At 46.9% G+C, this 14,570-nt stretch overlaps 1 protein-coding gene across 1 annotated transcript in view; it reads left to right on the top strand.

Annotated features, from left to right (window-relative positions):
* The first annotated feature begins 4,663 nt into the window (after nt 1-4,663).
* The window catches only part of KL (klotho), a 46,403-nt gene continuing 36,496 nt past the window's right edge, over nt 4,664-14,570 (top strand). Inside the window, exons 1-2 of the mRNA XM_038574487.1 lie at nt 4,664-4,981; nt 5,190-5,954. Of these exons, the coding sequence (XP_038430415.1) occupies nt 4,664-4,981; nt 5,190-5,954 (1,083 nt within the window). The remainder of the gene's footprint in view (nt 4,982-5,189; nt 5,955-14,570) is intronic.

The raw sequence follows: 14,570 nt of genomic DNA, 5'->3' as shown, positions 1-14,570 counted from the left end.
ACAGCCTTTCTGGAGTGATGCCAGGTAAATCATCTTGCTTTTCATACATATTATCTCTCTCAGATACTTCACATATCAGTCCTTTATCTTCATCTCCTTCCCACGTACTAGCCTCCCTCAATTTCATTGGAAACAGATATGTCTCTTATTCTTATTTTGAGGGTAGTTTTGAGAAAGGGAGTAGAGACATCTCAACTGTGGCCATTCAATGCCCTAAGCCCCTGGGACCATGTTCCCTTCTTCTAGACATGAGCTTCATGTCAGGACATGTTTGGTTGGGGTATAAATTTGTTCTGGGCAATGGAGACAGTAGTGCCACTTAGAAGGACATGGGGGGGGGGGGAAGCAGGTGCAGGATCCAAGCCCTTGGGTTCCCTGCTTTGCTCAGAAGAGATGGAGCCATCCAGGAATGCTCACTTTCCACAGACTGCAGAAGTAGCCAGAGCCCAATCTAGTGCCTCTATCACCTACTTTAACTCCGTAGAAAGACTACTGGGTGGCTCAGTCAGTTAAGCATCTAACTTTGTCTCTGGTCATGATCCTAGCATCCTGGGATCAAGTCCTGCATTGGGCTCCCTGCTCAGCGGGGAGTCTGCTTCTCCATCTGCCTGCAGCTCCTGCTGCTTGTGCTCTCTCTCTCTCTGTCTGACAAATAAATAAAATCTTAAACACAACAACAAAAACAAAAACTCCGTAGAGCTCAGCAGAGCTGCAGCTTCCCAGGAACCCACTTACCAGTATCTTGAATCCTTCATGGAACTCCCTTTGTTGCTTCTTAGTAGCTTTTGGTCAACTTCTTTGAGGCACTTGCTCATGCTGCCTTCTCCATCATTTTCAACATTTCAGCTGCACACTCTTGTTTTTGTGGTCTTTTTAGTGTCTCCCTATTTAATATGCTGGGACCTTGAACATCTACAACCATCTATTTAAGATCACAGCTTCTGCTGTATTCTTCATCAAAAAGATGAACTCCCAGACTCCCAATTCTCCTTCTCCTTGAGCTTTCCTCCTCTGAGCACAAACAAGGGCAGAGTTCCTCACCTTGAAAACTTTTCTCTCTGCCATGCAAATGCCTCAAGTGACCATCTTCTCACATTCCTTCCACACTGGCCAACATCTCAGATGCATCTGTACTGATAGCCTTAACTCCTCAACTCCCAGAAACTCTCACGGATGCTTCACACGGCAGACAGGCTTGATTGAGCCCCCTCTACAGCTTCAATAAAATTTGTTTCCAAAGTCAGCAAGTGATCTAATTTCTAGATCAGTTGTCTTTTCTCAACAAATTTGATCACCTATCTTTTTTAAGATTTTTTTTTTAATTTATGAGAGACACCTCTAGAGAGAGAGGCAGAGACATAGGCAGAGAGAGAAGCAGGCTCCCTGTGGGGAGCCGGATGCAGGACTCGACCCCAGAACTCTGGGATCATGACCTTAGCAGAAGACAGATGCTCAACCACTGAACCACCCAGATGCCCTCATCACCTCTCCTTTTTGAAGTCCTTTCCTGAGCTTGAAAAACACATGCTCCCGGGATTTGCACTTCGCTGTCGGTCCTATTTTCTCTTTTTCTCCTTTCTTACTCCACCCCTGACCCCCATAGATGGAGACCTATACCAACACTCAGCCTTTGGCTTTTAGTTGTCTCTTTTTGAATACCTTCATCTTATCCATCATCCCAGTATCAAAATTTCTGGCCCAAATCTCCAGTCTGTAACTGCCTCTTTAGCCTCAATAGAGATTGCTCTGCGTAAATAGGTGTTTTTAATACATATATACTGAGAATGCTTTTTTCTTCCATATTTTGCTTCTCTATTATCCTTGCCTGTAGATCTTTTTTTACTCTTTACCAAATTTTACTCTTTCAACCCCAGATATTGTCACATTTCTCTGTGAAACCTTTCCATCCAAGTCAAAAGAAGATAACTTCCCTTCCTTCTGAATTCCTGTAACAACTCTCATGTGTCATTTGTGAACGCTCAACAGTGTATTTTTTTTTTATCAGCAGCCTTTACACTGTTTCTCCAATCCAGTGTTGTCTTTGAAGGTAGGGGCTGTCACCTATGATCCGAAGTCTTAGGCTTCTCAGGGTTACTTTGCCCATGGTTGTTGGTCAGAGAGATTGTCGGTGATGCTCTCAGTACCTCCCCATAGAGGCTGAATGTCACCAGCCGGTGAGCTGGGAGCTTGTGGGGTTGGTGTTGTGTTGGGGCCCATGTTGGTCAGTGGACTTCCTTCTGCTACTTTGGCCGGGGAGGGCTCTGGTGGTCCCGGGAGCACATAGGAGAAACTCTGCTGAGTAGGGACTAGAGAAAGAATGTGGATGATGAGCAGCCTGAGGACCACCTTTATTCAGGTTGTTGAAAATCGTCACCATGACAGAAGTCAGTAAATAAATTTAAAAATTTTCCTTCCCTTGATGCATCAATAACTTCACCTTCATAGTCAAAGCACAGCAAGTAATGACTCTCTTATTTACCCAGGGAACAAAATCATTGAATGAAACCCACATTGTAGAATCTGAGGGTGGCTATGAAAGACGAGAACCAAAATAAAACTGAACAAATGAGGAACAATACCTGCAGTTATTCACACTTCAGGAATCCAGAATTTAATAACCACGAACAGAACCTCAAAAAACAGCAAGTTCCAGAAATAAACTTACTTCAATGATCAAGAATCTTCATCATTGGGTGAAATGGACTATCACCTGGGAATATCTCTGCAAATGCTGAAGCTCTGATGTCCAGCTTAGGAAAGATGAACTTCAAATGTGAGCATTTAGTCAACTGGGTCTTTCTTTTTAATCACCACTCAAAACGAAAACAAAAACCTCTTTTTTTAACTGTTGGCTAAATAAAAATAGTAATAGATAAAATCTGTCCTGAGCAAACAGACCATACATCAATAAACTAACACTTAAGTCTAAGCTATTTTCCATGAGACCCGTGAAGCATTTCTAATTGAAACTTAATAAGCTACAGTGCAGCAAATACTGTAGTCTTCAGCTCTAGAAGGGAAATGTGATCCAGTATGCAGACATAGGAGCTTTTTAATTTAGCTGGAAGCAAGTGTGCCCGTGTAGTTGTGTGGCATAATTTTTTTAATTGCTGAAGTGTCACTGTTTGCTATTTCACATTTATTGAAAAATGTAAATGCCACATGTAAGAGAATAGCAATATGTCTTGTTTCAGTCTGATGGCTTAATCTGACTAATCATGATAATATATGCTAGCTGGAGTTGGGAATATTTAATAAAATACTGAAATACATTTGTTGTGCTTACATTTAAAATAAATCAATAAAAACACCTGCGCCTGCAACATTTAAACCTTTATTGCTTTTACGTAAGAAACAGCACAAGGATGATCCTTTGACAAGAACAGATGTACCTCGGTGAGGATCTTCATCACTTGGCACAAGGGGGCAGGTGTGCCAAGAGTGAGGCACGTGGTACCAGAGAGGGAGGGAAGGATACTAGCAAGATCTTACATTTGTCTGTGCTTTCCAGGACTGAGTCATCTGTGCGCACATTTTTACATTTGCATTTCATGGGCCTCTGAGATGGCAGGGTGGACATGGCCACCTGCATTTTACAGATGAGATTCCTAAGGCTGGGGAAGATACTGTTCCACTCCAGCCCACAAAGGTGAGGCCCATGCTGTCCGCTCCCCCCCCCCCCCGCCCCCCGCCCCCAATGTACATCAGTTACTCATAGTCTACACACACCCTCAAACAGATACTGTGTCTCTCTGCAACTTCTGTTTAAAGGGTTCTCTGACCATGAATCCCTTTTGTTGTAGTGAGTGGGAGTGGTTGCTTAGTCTAAATCCTTCTACCCCTTTCCCTTCTTAGCACAGGTGGCAGTGGTGGGACCTGGGGACCTCGAGCTCCCGGCACAGCTGCGAACGCAGCGTGGCACAGATAAGTTAGTTGCTAAGTCAGAGCTCAAGGCTAAAACGTGATTACTCATACAACAGATGCAAAAGGATAAAAAAAGGTGAATGACAGTTTTTCAAAGTTGAAACCTTGGTACTTTGGTTTTTGTGTGTGTGCTTTTTTAAAAACACATTATTTTTTTAATAAGAAACTCAAAAACCGGTCCTGACATGAAACGTCACCTTCCCCTTCCTCTGGGCCATGGGCAAGTAATTCTGCAAGGCCTAACTCAAGAACAAATACTAGTTTGAAGTGGTTAGAAGGGATCCCTGGGTGGCGCAGCGGTTTGGCGCCTGCCTTTGGCCCAGGGCGCGATCCTGGAGACCCGGGATCGAATCCCACATCGGGCTCCCAGTGCATGGAGCCTGCTTCTCCCTCTGCCTGTGTCTCTGCCTCTCTCTCTCTGTGACTATCATAAACATTAAAAAAAAAAAAAAAAAGATAAAAAAAAGAAGAAGGTAACAGTATGAGGGATTGTAAAGCAAAGTGTCAAGGCCCCCCAAGCTCCTTGTTCTTCCTTGAAGGCTTTCCGGCCTGGGGCCTGGGGCCGGACCACCCACCCCTTCTCCAGCAGGCGGCTCCCCGGGGGGAGCATCTTACCTAGAGCCCCCCGGGGGACCCAAGACCCCCCCCCCCCCGTCCCTCCGGCCCCCGCTCCCCGGGCTCTCCCTCCCCACCTCGCCGTCCTCAAAGGATCTCATGCGGTTCCGAATCGGATCCAGCAATGTCCGTGTGGAACTGTTTGGGCCTCCGAGTGGGGGCGGGGACGAAGGCCGGTGCTTCTCCGCCCGCAGAGCCGGGAGGGCAGCCCGAGAACCCGCGCCCCGCGCCCCTCGGGGCAGCCGGGGGCCGCCCCCGTCGCAGACCGACGCGGGCTCCCGGCTCCTCCCGCAGGTGCGCGGACGGGCAGGGCAGGTGGCGTCGCCAGGCCCCTCGGCGGCCGGCGGGGAGCGCGGAGGCACGGGCGCGGGGGCTCCGACGTCCCGACGCGCTCGCCCTCTGCGCCCCCGCCGCCGACGCGGGGGGCGGCGCCGCCTCGCAGGTAATTATTGCCAGCGGGGCCCGGCGGGGAGCGGCGGCGGCGGCGGGGGCGGGCGGCGCGGCGGGGCGCGGGCATAAAGGGGTGCGGCGCGGCCCCAGCGCCCGGCTCCCGCGCAGCATGCCCTGCCCGCGCCCCGCCGCGCCGCCCGCGGCCGCCGCCGCCCCTGCCCGGGCCCCTGCCCCTGCCCCTGCCCCTGCCCCCGCCGCCGCTGCTGCTGCTGCTGCTGGCCCTGGGCGGCCGCCGGCTGCACGCCGAGCCCGGCGACGGGGCGCAGACCTGGGCCCGCTTCGCGCAGCCTCCGGCCCCCGAGGCCGCCGGGCTCCTCCACGACACCTTCCCCGACGGCTTCCTCTGGGCGGTGGGCAGCGCCGCCTACCAGACGGAGGGCGGCTGGCGGCAGCACGGCAAGGGCGCGTCCATCTGGGACACCTTCACCCACCGGCCCCCCGCGCCCCCCGGCGCGCCCCCCGCGGCCGGCCTGCCGTCGGGCGCCCGGGCTCCGTCCCCGCCCGCTACCGGGGACGTGGCCAGCGACGGCTACAACAACGTCTTCCGCGACACCGAGGGGCTGCGCGAGCTCGGGGTCACCCACTACCGCTTCTCCATCTCGTGGGCGCGGGTGCTCCCCAACGGCAGCGCGGCCGCCCCCAACCGCGAGGGGCTGCGCTACTACCGGCGGCTGCTGGAGCGGCTGCGGGAGCTGGGCGTGCAGCCCGTGGTCACCCTGTACCACTGGGACCTGCCCCAGCGCCTGCAGGACGCCTACGGCGGCTGGGCCCACCGCGCGCTGGCCGACCACTTCAGGGACTACGCCGAGCTCTGCTTCCGCCACTTCGGCGGCCAGGTCAAGTACTGGATCACCATCGACAACCCCTACGTGGTGGCCTGGCACGGCTACGCCACCGGGCGCCTGGCCCCCGGCGTCCGGGGCAGCCCGCGGCTCGGGTACCTGGTGGCGCACAACCTCCTCCTGGTGAGTTCGGGGCCAGGCGGAGGGCCCGCGGGGAGGGAGGGGCCCGGGACGCCAGGGGCGCGGGGCGCCTCAGCCTCCAGCCTCGACCACCCACCCGAGGAGGCTCCCGGGGGAGGAACCGGGCCGCTGGGGCTGCCCTGGCAAGCCAAGCAGCTGGGAATCGAGGGGGTGGGGAGCTCCCTTCTCTGGGTGTAGGGGAAGCCCTACAGGTAAGGAGGGGACGCTTTCCTGAGAGTCCGGAAGGGGAGACTGAGGAGGGTGGCCAAGAGAAACTGCAAGGTTAGGGAGCCTTGCAGACAGCATGACCCTCTGCTAGAGTTTGTGGAGATGTCAGGAGTTCAGTGTTTAATCCAATCAGATCTGTTTTGCGTGTGTGGCCCATGCACACCCGAAGCAAATTCAAAGGTGTCAGAATCGCATGTCCTGGAGAGCCGGGCTTAAACTCTTCCAAGGTTCTTTCTGTGGCACGCAGAACTGCATCCATCAACCATACTAATCATCAGGAGTGTGAAGACCCCCTTATGCAATCTTAAACAGAGCTAGCCCTAAAAACAGTTGTTTCTACGACTACGGGACGATCTAGAGTATGCCCTCCAACAACTGCATTTCCGTGACCCTTTCTCCAACTTCCAGGATTCCTTAGAGATGAGATTATTAGCCTGACACAACTGATGTTGACACCCTTGTGCGATGCCTTAATACATTTTGACAGCAGGCATTATTGATGAGCCATGATAAAGTTGTCTCTCAAATAATTCTTCCTCCTATTTCTCCTTCACTTGGTGTTCAAGATTAGGTCCCGTTGATCTGCAGGTTCCTTTATAATGATGTCAGTTGTTGGTACATTTTGTACAGTTTTGTACAGGAGAGAAAGGATTTTTTATGTGTATGTGCAAACATTTTAATAAAAATGTTTAAATGTCTAACTTCTGGTACTGTATTTTGGTGACTTGTGAGCCTACTGAAGACCTATTTGAAATTGAGAATTAAGCCACGTATTTTGAACGAATTCAAGATGAAAACCACTTCTATACACTTTTAATTGAAGCTATAGATAATTGAGGTAGGACAGCTCTGGGTTATTGAGGTGACACAGCGCTCTGAGCTGCTGCTAGTGTTGCAGTAATGGCTAAATTTGATTGTATGTCAGATTCGGTTTGCTACCACAGCTCATAGAAGAATGTCGGATTTGTTGGACCAAAAAACTTGTTATTTCAGATTGATATATATTTTTTCATTAAGATACTTTAAAGCTATGGTAGGAAACTTTTTCAGTCTGTCAAAAATTTTTTTTTGAGGAATCAGAAGACCCTCAACGTCACCTGTTCATGGTTAGTGATAGAAAAGTTATGGGAAGAACTGGCCCCTCTTCTGAAGAAAACATAGGCAAATTTTAGTTCATACCAGAAACAAATAAGATATTTGTGGACCAGCTGGAGGACCTAATAGACCATCCCTGAAAAATCACTGCTTTTTTAAAAAAAGATATTATTTCTTTATTCACGAGAGAAACAGAGAGGCAGAGACATAGGCAGAGGGAGAAGCAGGCTTCTTGAGGGGAGCCCGATGTGGGACCCCATTATGGGACTCTGGGACCACACCCTGAACCGAAGGCAGATGCTCAACCACAGCCACCCAGGTGTCCTTACAAAATCATTTCTTTAGATTTAAATCATACAAGTTCTGTTTTTAGAGTGCATGTAATAAACTCTGCATGTATACAAAAGTCATCAATTTTTATTACAGTGACTTTCATGATAATTTCACTTATCAGGAGTTGGGACTGTAGAAGCTTTCTGGAACTCTGGTATTTGGAATAGTCAACAGGCTTTGGATTCTTATTCCCACTTTTGGCCCTCTGATGAACTTTTCAGTTATATTTTTGTATGTTTACGCAAAAAAACTTGACAAACACTAACCATCCTTCCCAGAAGCAGAGTGGACTTTGTGTTCATAAGAAATTAGTAACAGGTGGACACTTGGTTTTGCCGATGCTGCAAACAAAATGCTGTAAAATATTAATTTTGCTTTCAAATTTCTTTGGTTTGGAATTCAGTCAGTCTTATATACTGTGAAGAGATCATTTGTCATCAAGCATATTAAGTTTTTCATAGGAGATATTTTCCTTCTATTTTCAGTGTTCTTTCTCAGTGGATGTGTTAGGGAGAGGGAAGTAGGGAAGTTTTGACCTTATTGGAAAAGATAAAACATATGCTGCAGATTTTGGTAATAGAACATTTCAGCCAGGACCTAGAAAATTGCTGTCAAGGCCACGAAACCCCTAGCATATACTTTTGCATTTGGGGATCTGATGATGACGAAGGATGAAGCTGGCCAGCACCTCTTCCCTGCCCCATTCTGTGCCACTAATTTACAGGTGGGCTAAGGAGACCCCTTACTGGGAATTCGAGCCAGACTTTCCCCTTCCCCTGCCTCCATTCAATAATCATGGTCTGATGGCCTGGAGGACAGGAGGCAGGCCAAACAAACTGCAAGGTGAATAATGGGGGGCTCTGCTCAAAATGGAGGCCTCCATGTTCTTTTGGAGTCCTGGTACTGAGCTAAACCTTGAAAAAATAGTCCGTGTGTGTAGGTGTGTCTGTGTGTGGGGGTAAAAGAGCCAAAGAGGGACAGAGACAGAGGGAGAAACAGAACTAAAAGCAGGGTTTCCCCCACAGAGCTCTAGGAGCCCACGTTGCTTTGCTCACCTGAGCATCACCCAGAAAGAGGACATACCCTTTCTCTTGACTTGAAGAGAGACTGCTGTGCCTTCACAGCCCTGGGAAGGTCATTCTTGACATCCCCTGAAAAATTTGCACTGAAGGCCTGAGATTGTGATTCCAGCCCCGGAGTTTTTGTTCTGAGTTTTTGTTCTGACCATGGGTTTCTGAGAGGACCAGGACCCAGTTGAAGATACGTGTGGACCTCCCACATGAGAGTCTTGCAAACGCTTGTAAGGGAACCTGTGGGAAAAGACACTGCTTTTCACATGAGGAGGTGGGACGAAAACAGAAATCTTTGGACACTAATGGATGGTACAGACACAACTGGTATTGAGCAGGCCATGCATTCAAATCAATGCTCGTGTCTTAGTTCCTTTCTCTGTGGCATATATCTAGACACTATTTTCTTTTCTCAACACATTTCCTCAACTTGGCTTTCTTGCTTTCCCTCTCAGCTCACTGGTGACTGCTGTGTTCTCCACACCTTGCCTGTAGATGTTAGAGGGCCCAGGGCTCCATCGAGGGGCCTCTTCACTAGATTTACTCCAAGTGAACTCTTGAAATACTCTAGATCCTGATGATTCCAAGTTTTGAGTCTCTAGCCAGAACTTGTGCTCTGAGCTCCAGACTTGGAGAGACAACTGCTTTCTCCACTTAGATGCTCAATGGGCACGCCATATTGAACACATCCAAAAGCAAACCTTTGTTCTTCTCATCTCCATTATGGCAACTCTGCTCTTTCAGTTGGCTTAGCCCGAAACCTTAACTCCTCCCTTTTTCTCACATCTTACTTTCCATCCATCAACAAATTCTATAGCCCTATCTAACCTTCAAAATGTATCCAGAATCCAACCACTTTTTTTTTTTTTTTTTTTTTTATCTACAGCCACGGATCCAAGTCCCTGTCAGATTCTGCCTAGGTCATTGGAATAGCCTCTTGCCTAATGTCCTTGCCTCTGCCCTTGCTTCTTGCAGTGTGCCATGATGGGCATTCTCAAGGCTATATCATCATGTGTGAGCAAGACAAAGTCCTTTATTTATTAAAAATCCCACCTTTCCTTCAATGACCAGCTCACGCATTCCCTTTGGCTCCACACCTGATTGCCATCTCTTCCTTCTCTGAAATCCCACTGTGCTTCATTTCTGATGCCTCCTACCACAGGCCTCCTTCATGTAACCATTTGCCTTCTTTCACTTTTCTACTGGTTGGGTTGGGCAATTCCTTCAGTGAGGAAACCATGTTCACTTCGTCTATCCTAAAGTGCCACCATGTCCTTGGTAGGTGCTCAGAAAGTGGCTTCTGGCCATTTAATAGCTTTTATAAGCAGATGCTCCTAAGATTTGCTCTTACTCTCTTTGTCAATCTTTCTAGCCACTTTCCAATGGGACAGGAAGTACCAAATCCTAACCAGAAAGATCAGTAAGCATAAAGGAGCAGAATCTGACATTTTCAGTAAATATTTAAGGTTCATCGTCAGATTTATGATTCCATTGTAAAAACCACCAATTAAAAATTAGAGTCACTGTGCAATATTATGAAGACGTTTCCAGAATGGGAGGTAGGGGAAGTCTCCTGGCTGGCTTTAGTAGCATGACTTTTGTCATCTGGATGACTTTTCATTTCTCAAGTAATAATGAAGGCAGTTTATCTGCCAGATACATGCTCAAATTGTATATGCCACATGCTTTTGGGAAGCACTTTGCCAATTTTCCTCTCATTAAAATATATTTGGTACATAGATGTAAAAATCAACTTGGTTGGAAGTTAATGTGTTTTGTAGAATAGTACTGAGTTCCTTAGTGTGTTTAATCAGAAATAGTTAAAATATCTTCCAGGGCACTTGACTCACTCTTCTTTGAATATCTGATTGAACATTGCGTTTTTTAAAGGTTACAGTCAAGTCCAAGAAAAATTTTAAGAATAGGAAAAAAGACTAATAATTTCAAAATCATAGCAATGTTTAGCAATGTCAATAGAAAAGAGGGAAAATACGAACTACTCAGCATTCGAATAATGTCAATGCGTACTTCTTAAGTACAAAATGAATGAATGCAAAACAGTATACCTGACTATGTAGTTAGTCATAGCTTTGGCTTATAGAACCCTTCTGAGTTATATTAATTTTTCAAACAGTAAGATTGTTCTAAGCCAGAATTTTATTATAATTAACCTGTACAAAATGTGCCTTTCTTTCAATGAATGTCATCTTTTTAAGGCATGAAGGAAAGTTGAGGTGTAGGAGGAGAATGGAATACATGCCTATTGGGAGGATAAGAGTGGGTGAGTAAAAATACATAGTCACTGTCCTCCAGGATCCACATCTTCTCAGGAAACTGCTAAATTATACTTGTAATCCATACTTAAACAGATAAGTATACCTATAGGATAAGTAAGATATGTGTTGATAAGGTAAATAGATACTTCAACAGATAATTTCCTTTTTATATACTCTACCTTGATATATTCTGGATACAAAAGTAGTGTGAAAGATCACTATACACCATTACTTAGCCTTCAGAGGCTTGACACAAATATTCCCATCATGTAATAACAACAGGCAGCATGGATTGTTTACTCTTTTGTGACTCCTTGAGGTCATAGACAATAATATCATATTATTTTTTTAATGTTTAGTGGTTATCTCAGCCCTTGATAAGGAAGAATATAATTGATATAAATTCTAATGAAGGAATTAATGTAGATGTAAAATAATCTCTATTTCAGTATATCTTTTTTCTTTCTTTATTAAGTAGGCTCCACACCCAGCATGGAGCTCAGTGCGGGACTTGAGTTCACGACCCTGATTCTCAAGCAAGAGTCTGAGGCTTAACCCACTTAGCCACCCAGGTGTCCCCTTTTTTCTTTCGTCTTAGTTGAATACTTATAGTCTGCTTTCTCACACAAATCTGGGGAAGAGTTTAAAGCAGTGAGGAAGAACAGGGGAAAATGTCTTGCCCAGACAGGTAATGACCTTTGTGCATTTCCTGGGCAAGTAGTAGACCATTTCATCCGGTGACAGAGAAAGAGGGAAGGGGAAGACTGTGGCTCATGAGTGCCTGACCTGGAGGGCTGCATGGTCCTTTCCACTCAGGTCCCCTTGGCCGAGCTACTCAGTCACATGGTGTAAGGAACCTGGGAATTATGTCCCGCTGTGCAACTGGAAGTGTAGCAAATCCAATTCTGTTGAAATCAGGTGGGAACAGATCGTTCAGAAGAACCAGCAATCTCTGCCATACTGCCTACCTCCCCGATAAATTGTGAGAAGGAAAACAAAATCATGAATGTCAACATGTCTTGAAAAATGTAAAGAGCTCTACAAAGGTGAAGTATGGATTTATCGTAATAATAAAAAAAGTGAAAGCACTTGGGAAATGGTACTCTTGAGCTATTTAGAAGAAAGGAATTAAACATTTTAGAAATTGTTGCTTCACTTCTTCATTTGCAACTTATAGTACTCAATGGAATGAAATCTTTGCAATTATTTCGATAGCATTTGACCAAAGATTATTCAAATCATTTTTGAAATACTTTATTTTCATAAAGCACATTACCAACTTACTCTGTTGAACCGAGCTTGGTGTTTAAAAGAAATATACTTAAGTTTACGACTGCAGCAATTTGATATATTGACTAAACTAAAGATAAACCTTTAGTGAACTTTTGTGGTCTCGGTCTGAATAGATTTTTTATTAATAACATTATGGTTTGAAGTATGGATGACAGAACATCATCCATGAACCATTATCTTTGTGGTTTGATAAAATACTCAAAATAAACAAAGCAGTGATATACAGTAAGTTTAAATACAACGGTTAAGCAAATACTATTTCCATGTCTATAGTGCACATTTAAAACAAAAAGTTTTTATGTATTTATTCATGAGAGACACAAAGAGGCAGAGACATAGGCAGAGGGAGAAGCAGGCTCCTGCTTCAGAAGGAGCCTGATACAGGACTCGATCCCAGGACTCCAGGATCACGGTCTGACCCAAAGGCAGAGATACTCAACCACTGAGCTACCCAGGTGTCCCTATAGTGCACCTTTATTTGATAATTAGAATGCTGGAAATACAAGGGACCCGGGATAATCCTCAATCAAATTTCTTCTCAGGACAAACCACTTGCAGTTACCCTAATGGGATCTTCCAGCTTCTGCTTGACTATTTGCAGCAAGAGGAACTCTGCTCCTCCCAAGTAACACACTCAGTTCTATCTTTGATATTGAATGGGAAGCCTGCCTTTCATTTCAGGGCTTTAGCACAGGACTCAACCCTGGTTGGGTCTTGACCTTTCCAAACCTCAAAGAATAAAACTAACTGCTTTGTGATGAGACTGCCTTTCAAATGTCTGAAAAGGCCACTTTGTTCTGCCTAAGTATTTTCTCTTCATGCTAACATCTGCCCCAAGAAGAATCATAGAGAGCTGGACATTTAGCCAAGGCCCACTTCCTGAGAGCCTACTATGTGGCAGGCAGGCATGCTGTTGAATTCTGAGAATGCAAATATGACCCTAGAGAGGCCTCTGTATCTTCTGACGACGAAAAGATGAGGCAGGAGATGGAAAAGTTGATCTTCCTATTTCCTGGGGGTAGGGGCTGGGTCATGGTCTCCAAGAAGCAGAGCAGTCTAGGGTTACCTATCGGGCCTGTCTCTGTCCCGTCATCCTTAACAGGGGTTTGGAGATGGATGCAGATGACTGAGCATAAGCTGCCCGAGGTCTCCAGGCTCAGGATCCTGAAGTGAATAGGGACTCCTGGCTATATTTTCAGGTTCTTTTTTGTAAGGTCTAGGGGATGCCTGCAAACCCACAGGGGAGGTAAGGGTGGTAGAGAATGTACTTCACTTCCAGGCCCCTGCAAGCCTGTTGGGGATGCCCCTTCTCCTTCCTACATGACTCGCCCTTCTCTCTGGATTCCTTAGCACTTAGTCTTTCCCTCTAGCCCCTTCCCCATCAGTGACCCTAGTTCTTTCCTGGTGTTGGCATCTCTTTACTCAATCTCAGGCCTTTCTGCTGGGGCTTGGCAGAGATGGGAACAACAGTGGTAGGGTGTTTGCTCAGGGCTCAGGTACATCCTCCCTGAAATGGTCTGAAGTCGAGCAGAAGTCGAGGAGGGATATTTTCAAAGCACACTCTTAGGCCTATGTGAGAGATCCATTTCCTCATATTTACCTAATAGGGACTGTGTTTACTGTGAACCAGCCGCCTCGCCCTTTCCAGTCTTCCTGGCCAGGGTTCCATTGCAAAGCCTCCCTGCACCCACGGAGGACCAAAGACTTCTCTCTCAGAGTCTTCAAGTTTGCCCCAGCTGTAGAAGAGGCTGGGGTTGGGGGTAGTGATTGGTGGTTTAAGGCTGGTGGGTCTCACATCACCACAGAAAGAAAGATAAGGTAAGACCCCTGCCCTCATGTCACTTACAGATGAGTTGGGGAGAGATGGTTGTCAAATAATTATATTAAAATGTCTTAAGCGCCTTATTATAATAAGTACCAGGAAGAGTGGGGGGTGCCAGGAAAGGGGGGATGAGTAAGAATTTTGGGGGGCAGTCAAGGAAAACTATACTGATGAGATCAGGGGCTGGCAGGCTTTTCAGCAGAGGGCTAGGTTTTAGGCTTTGCAGGTCATGCAGTGTGTGTCCACACCATCAGCAACGAGGGACTGAATGGGCCCAGCAGGGTCCTGGGATAGCTTCATTTACAAAAATAGGTGTGGGCTGGAGTGCAGGCACCCAACACAGAGCGGGGCGGCGGGGGGGGGGGGGGGGGGGGGGGGGGGGGGTGTCGGGAGAGCGGGAGGGGAGGGGGGGAGGGGCCTGTGGCATTCTAGGAAAGCAGCAGGCAGTCAGGACAGCTGAGAGAGGTAACCATTCCCCCTACAGGGGCAGGACTTGGAATGC

Source organism: Canis lupus, chromosome 25 (assembly GCF_011100685.1).
Source record: "Canis lupus familiaris isolate Mischka breed German Shepherd chromosome 25, alternate assembly UU_Cfam_GSD_1.0, whole genome shotgun sequence".
In the NCBI taxonomy this organism is placed as follows: Eukaryota; Metazoa; Chordata; class Mammalia; order Carnivora; family Canidae; genus Canis; species Canis lupus.
This window is presented reverse-complemented; position numbering and strand designations above follow the sequence as displayed.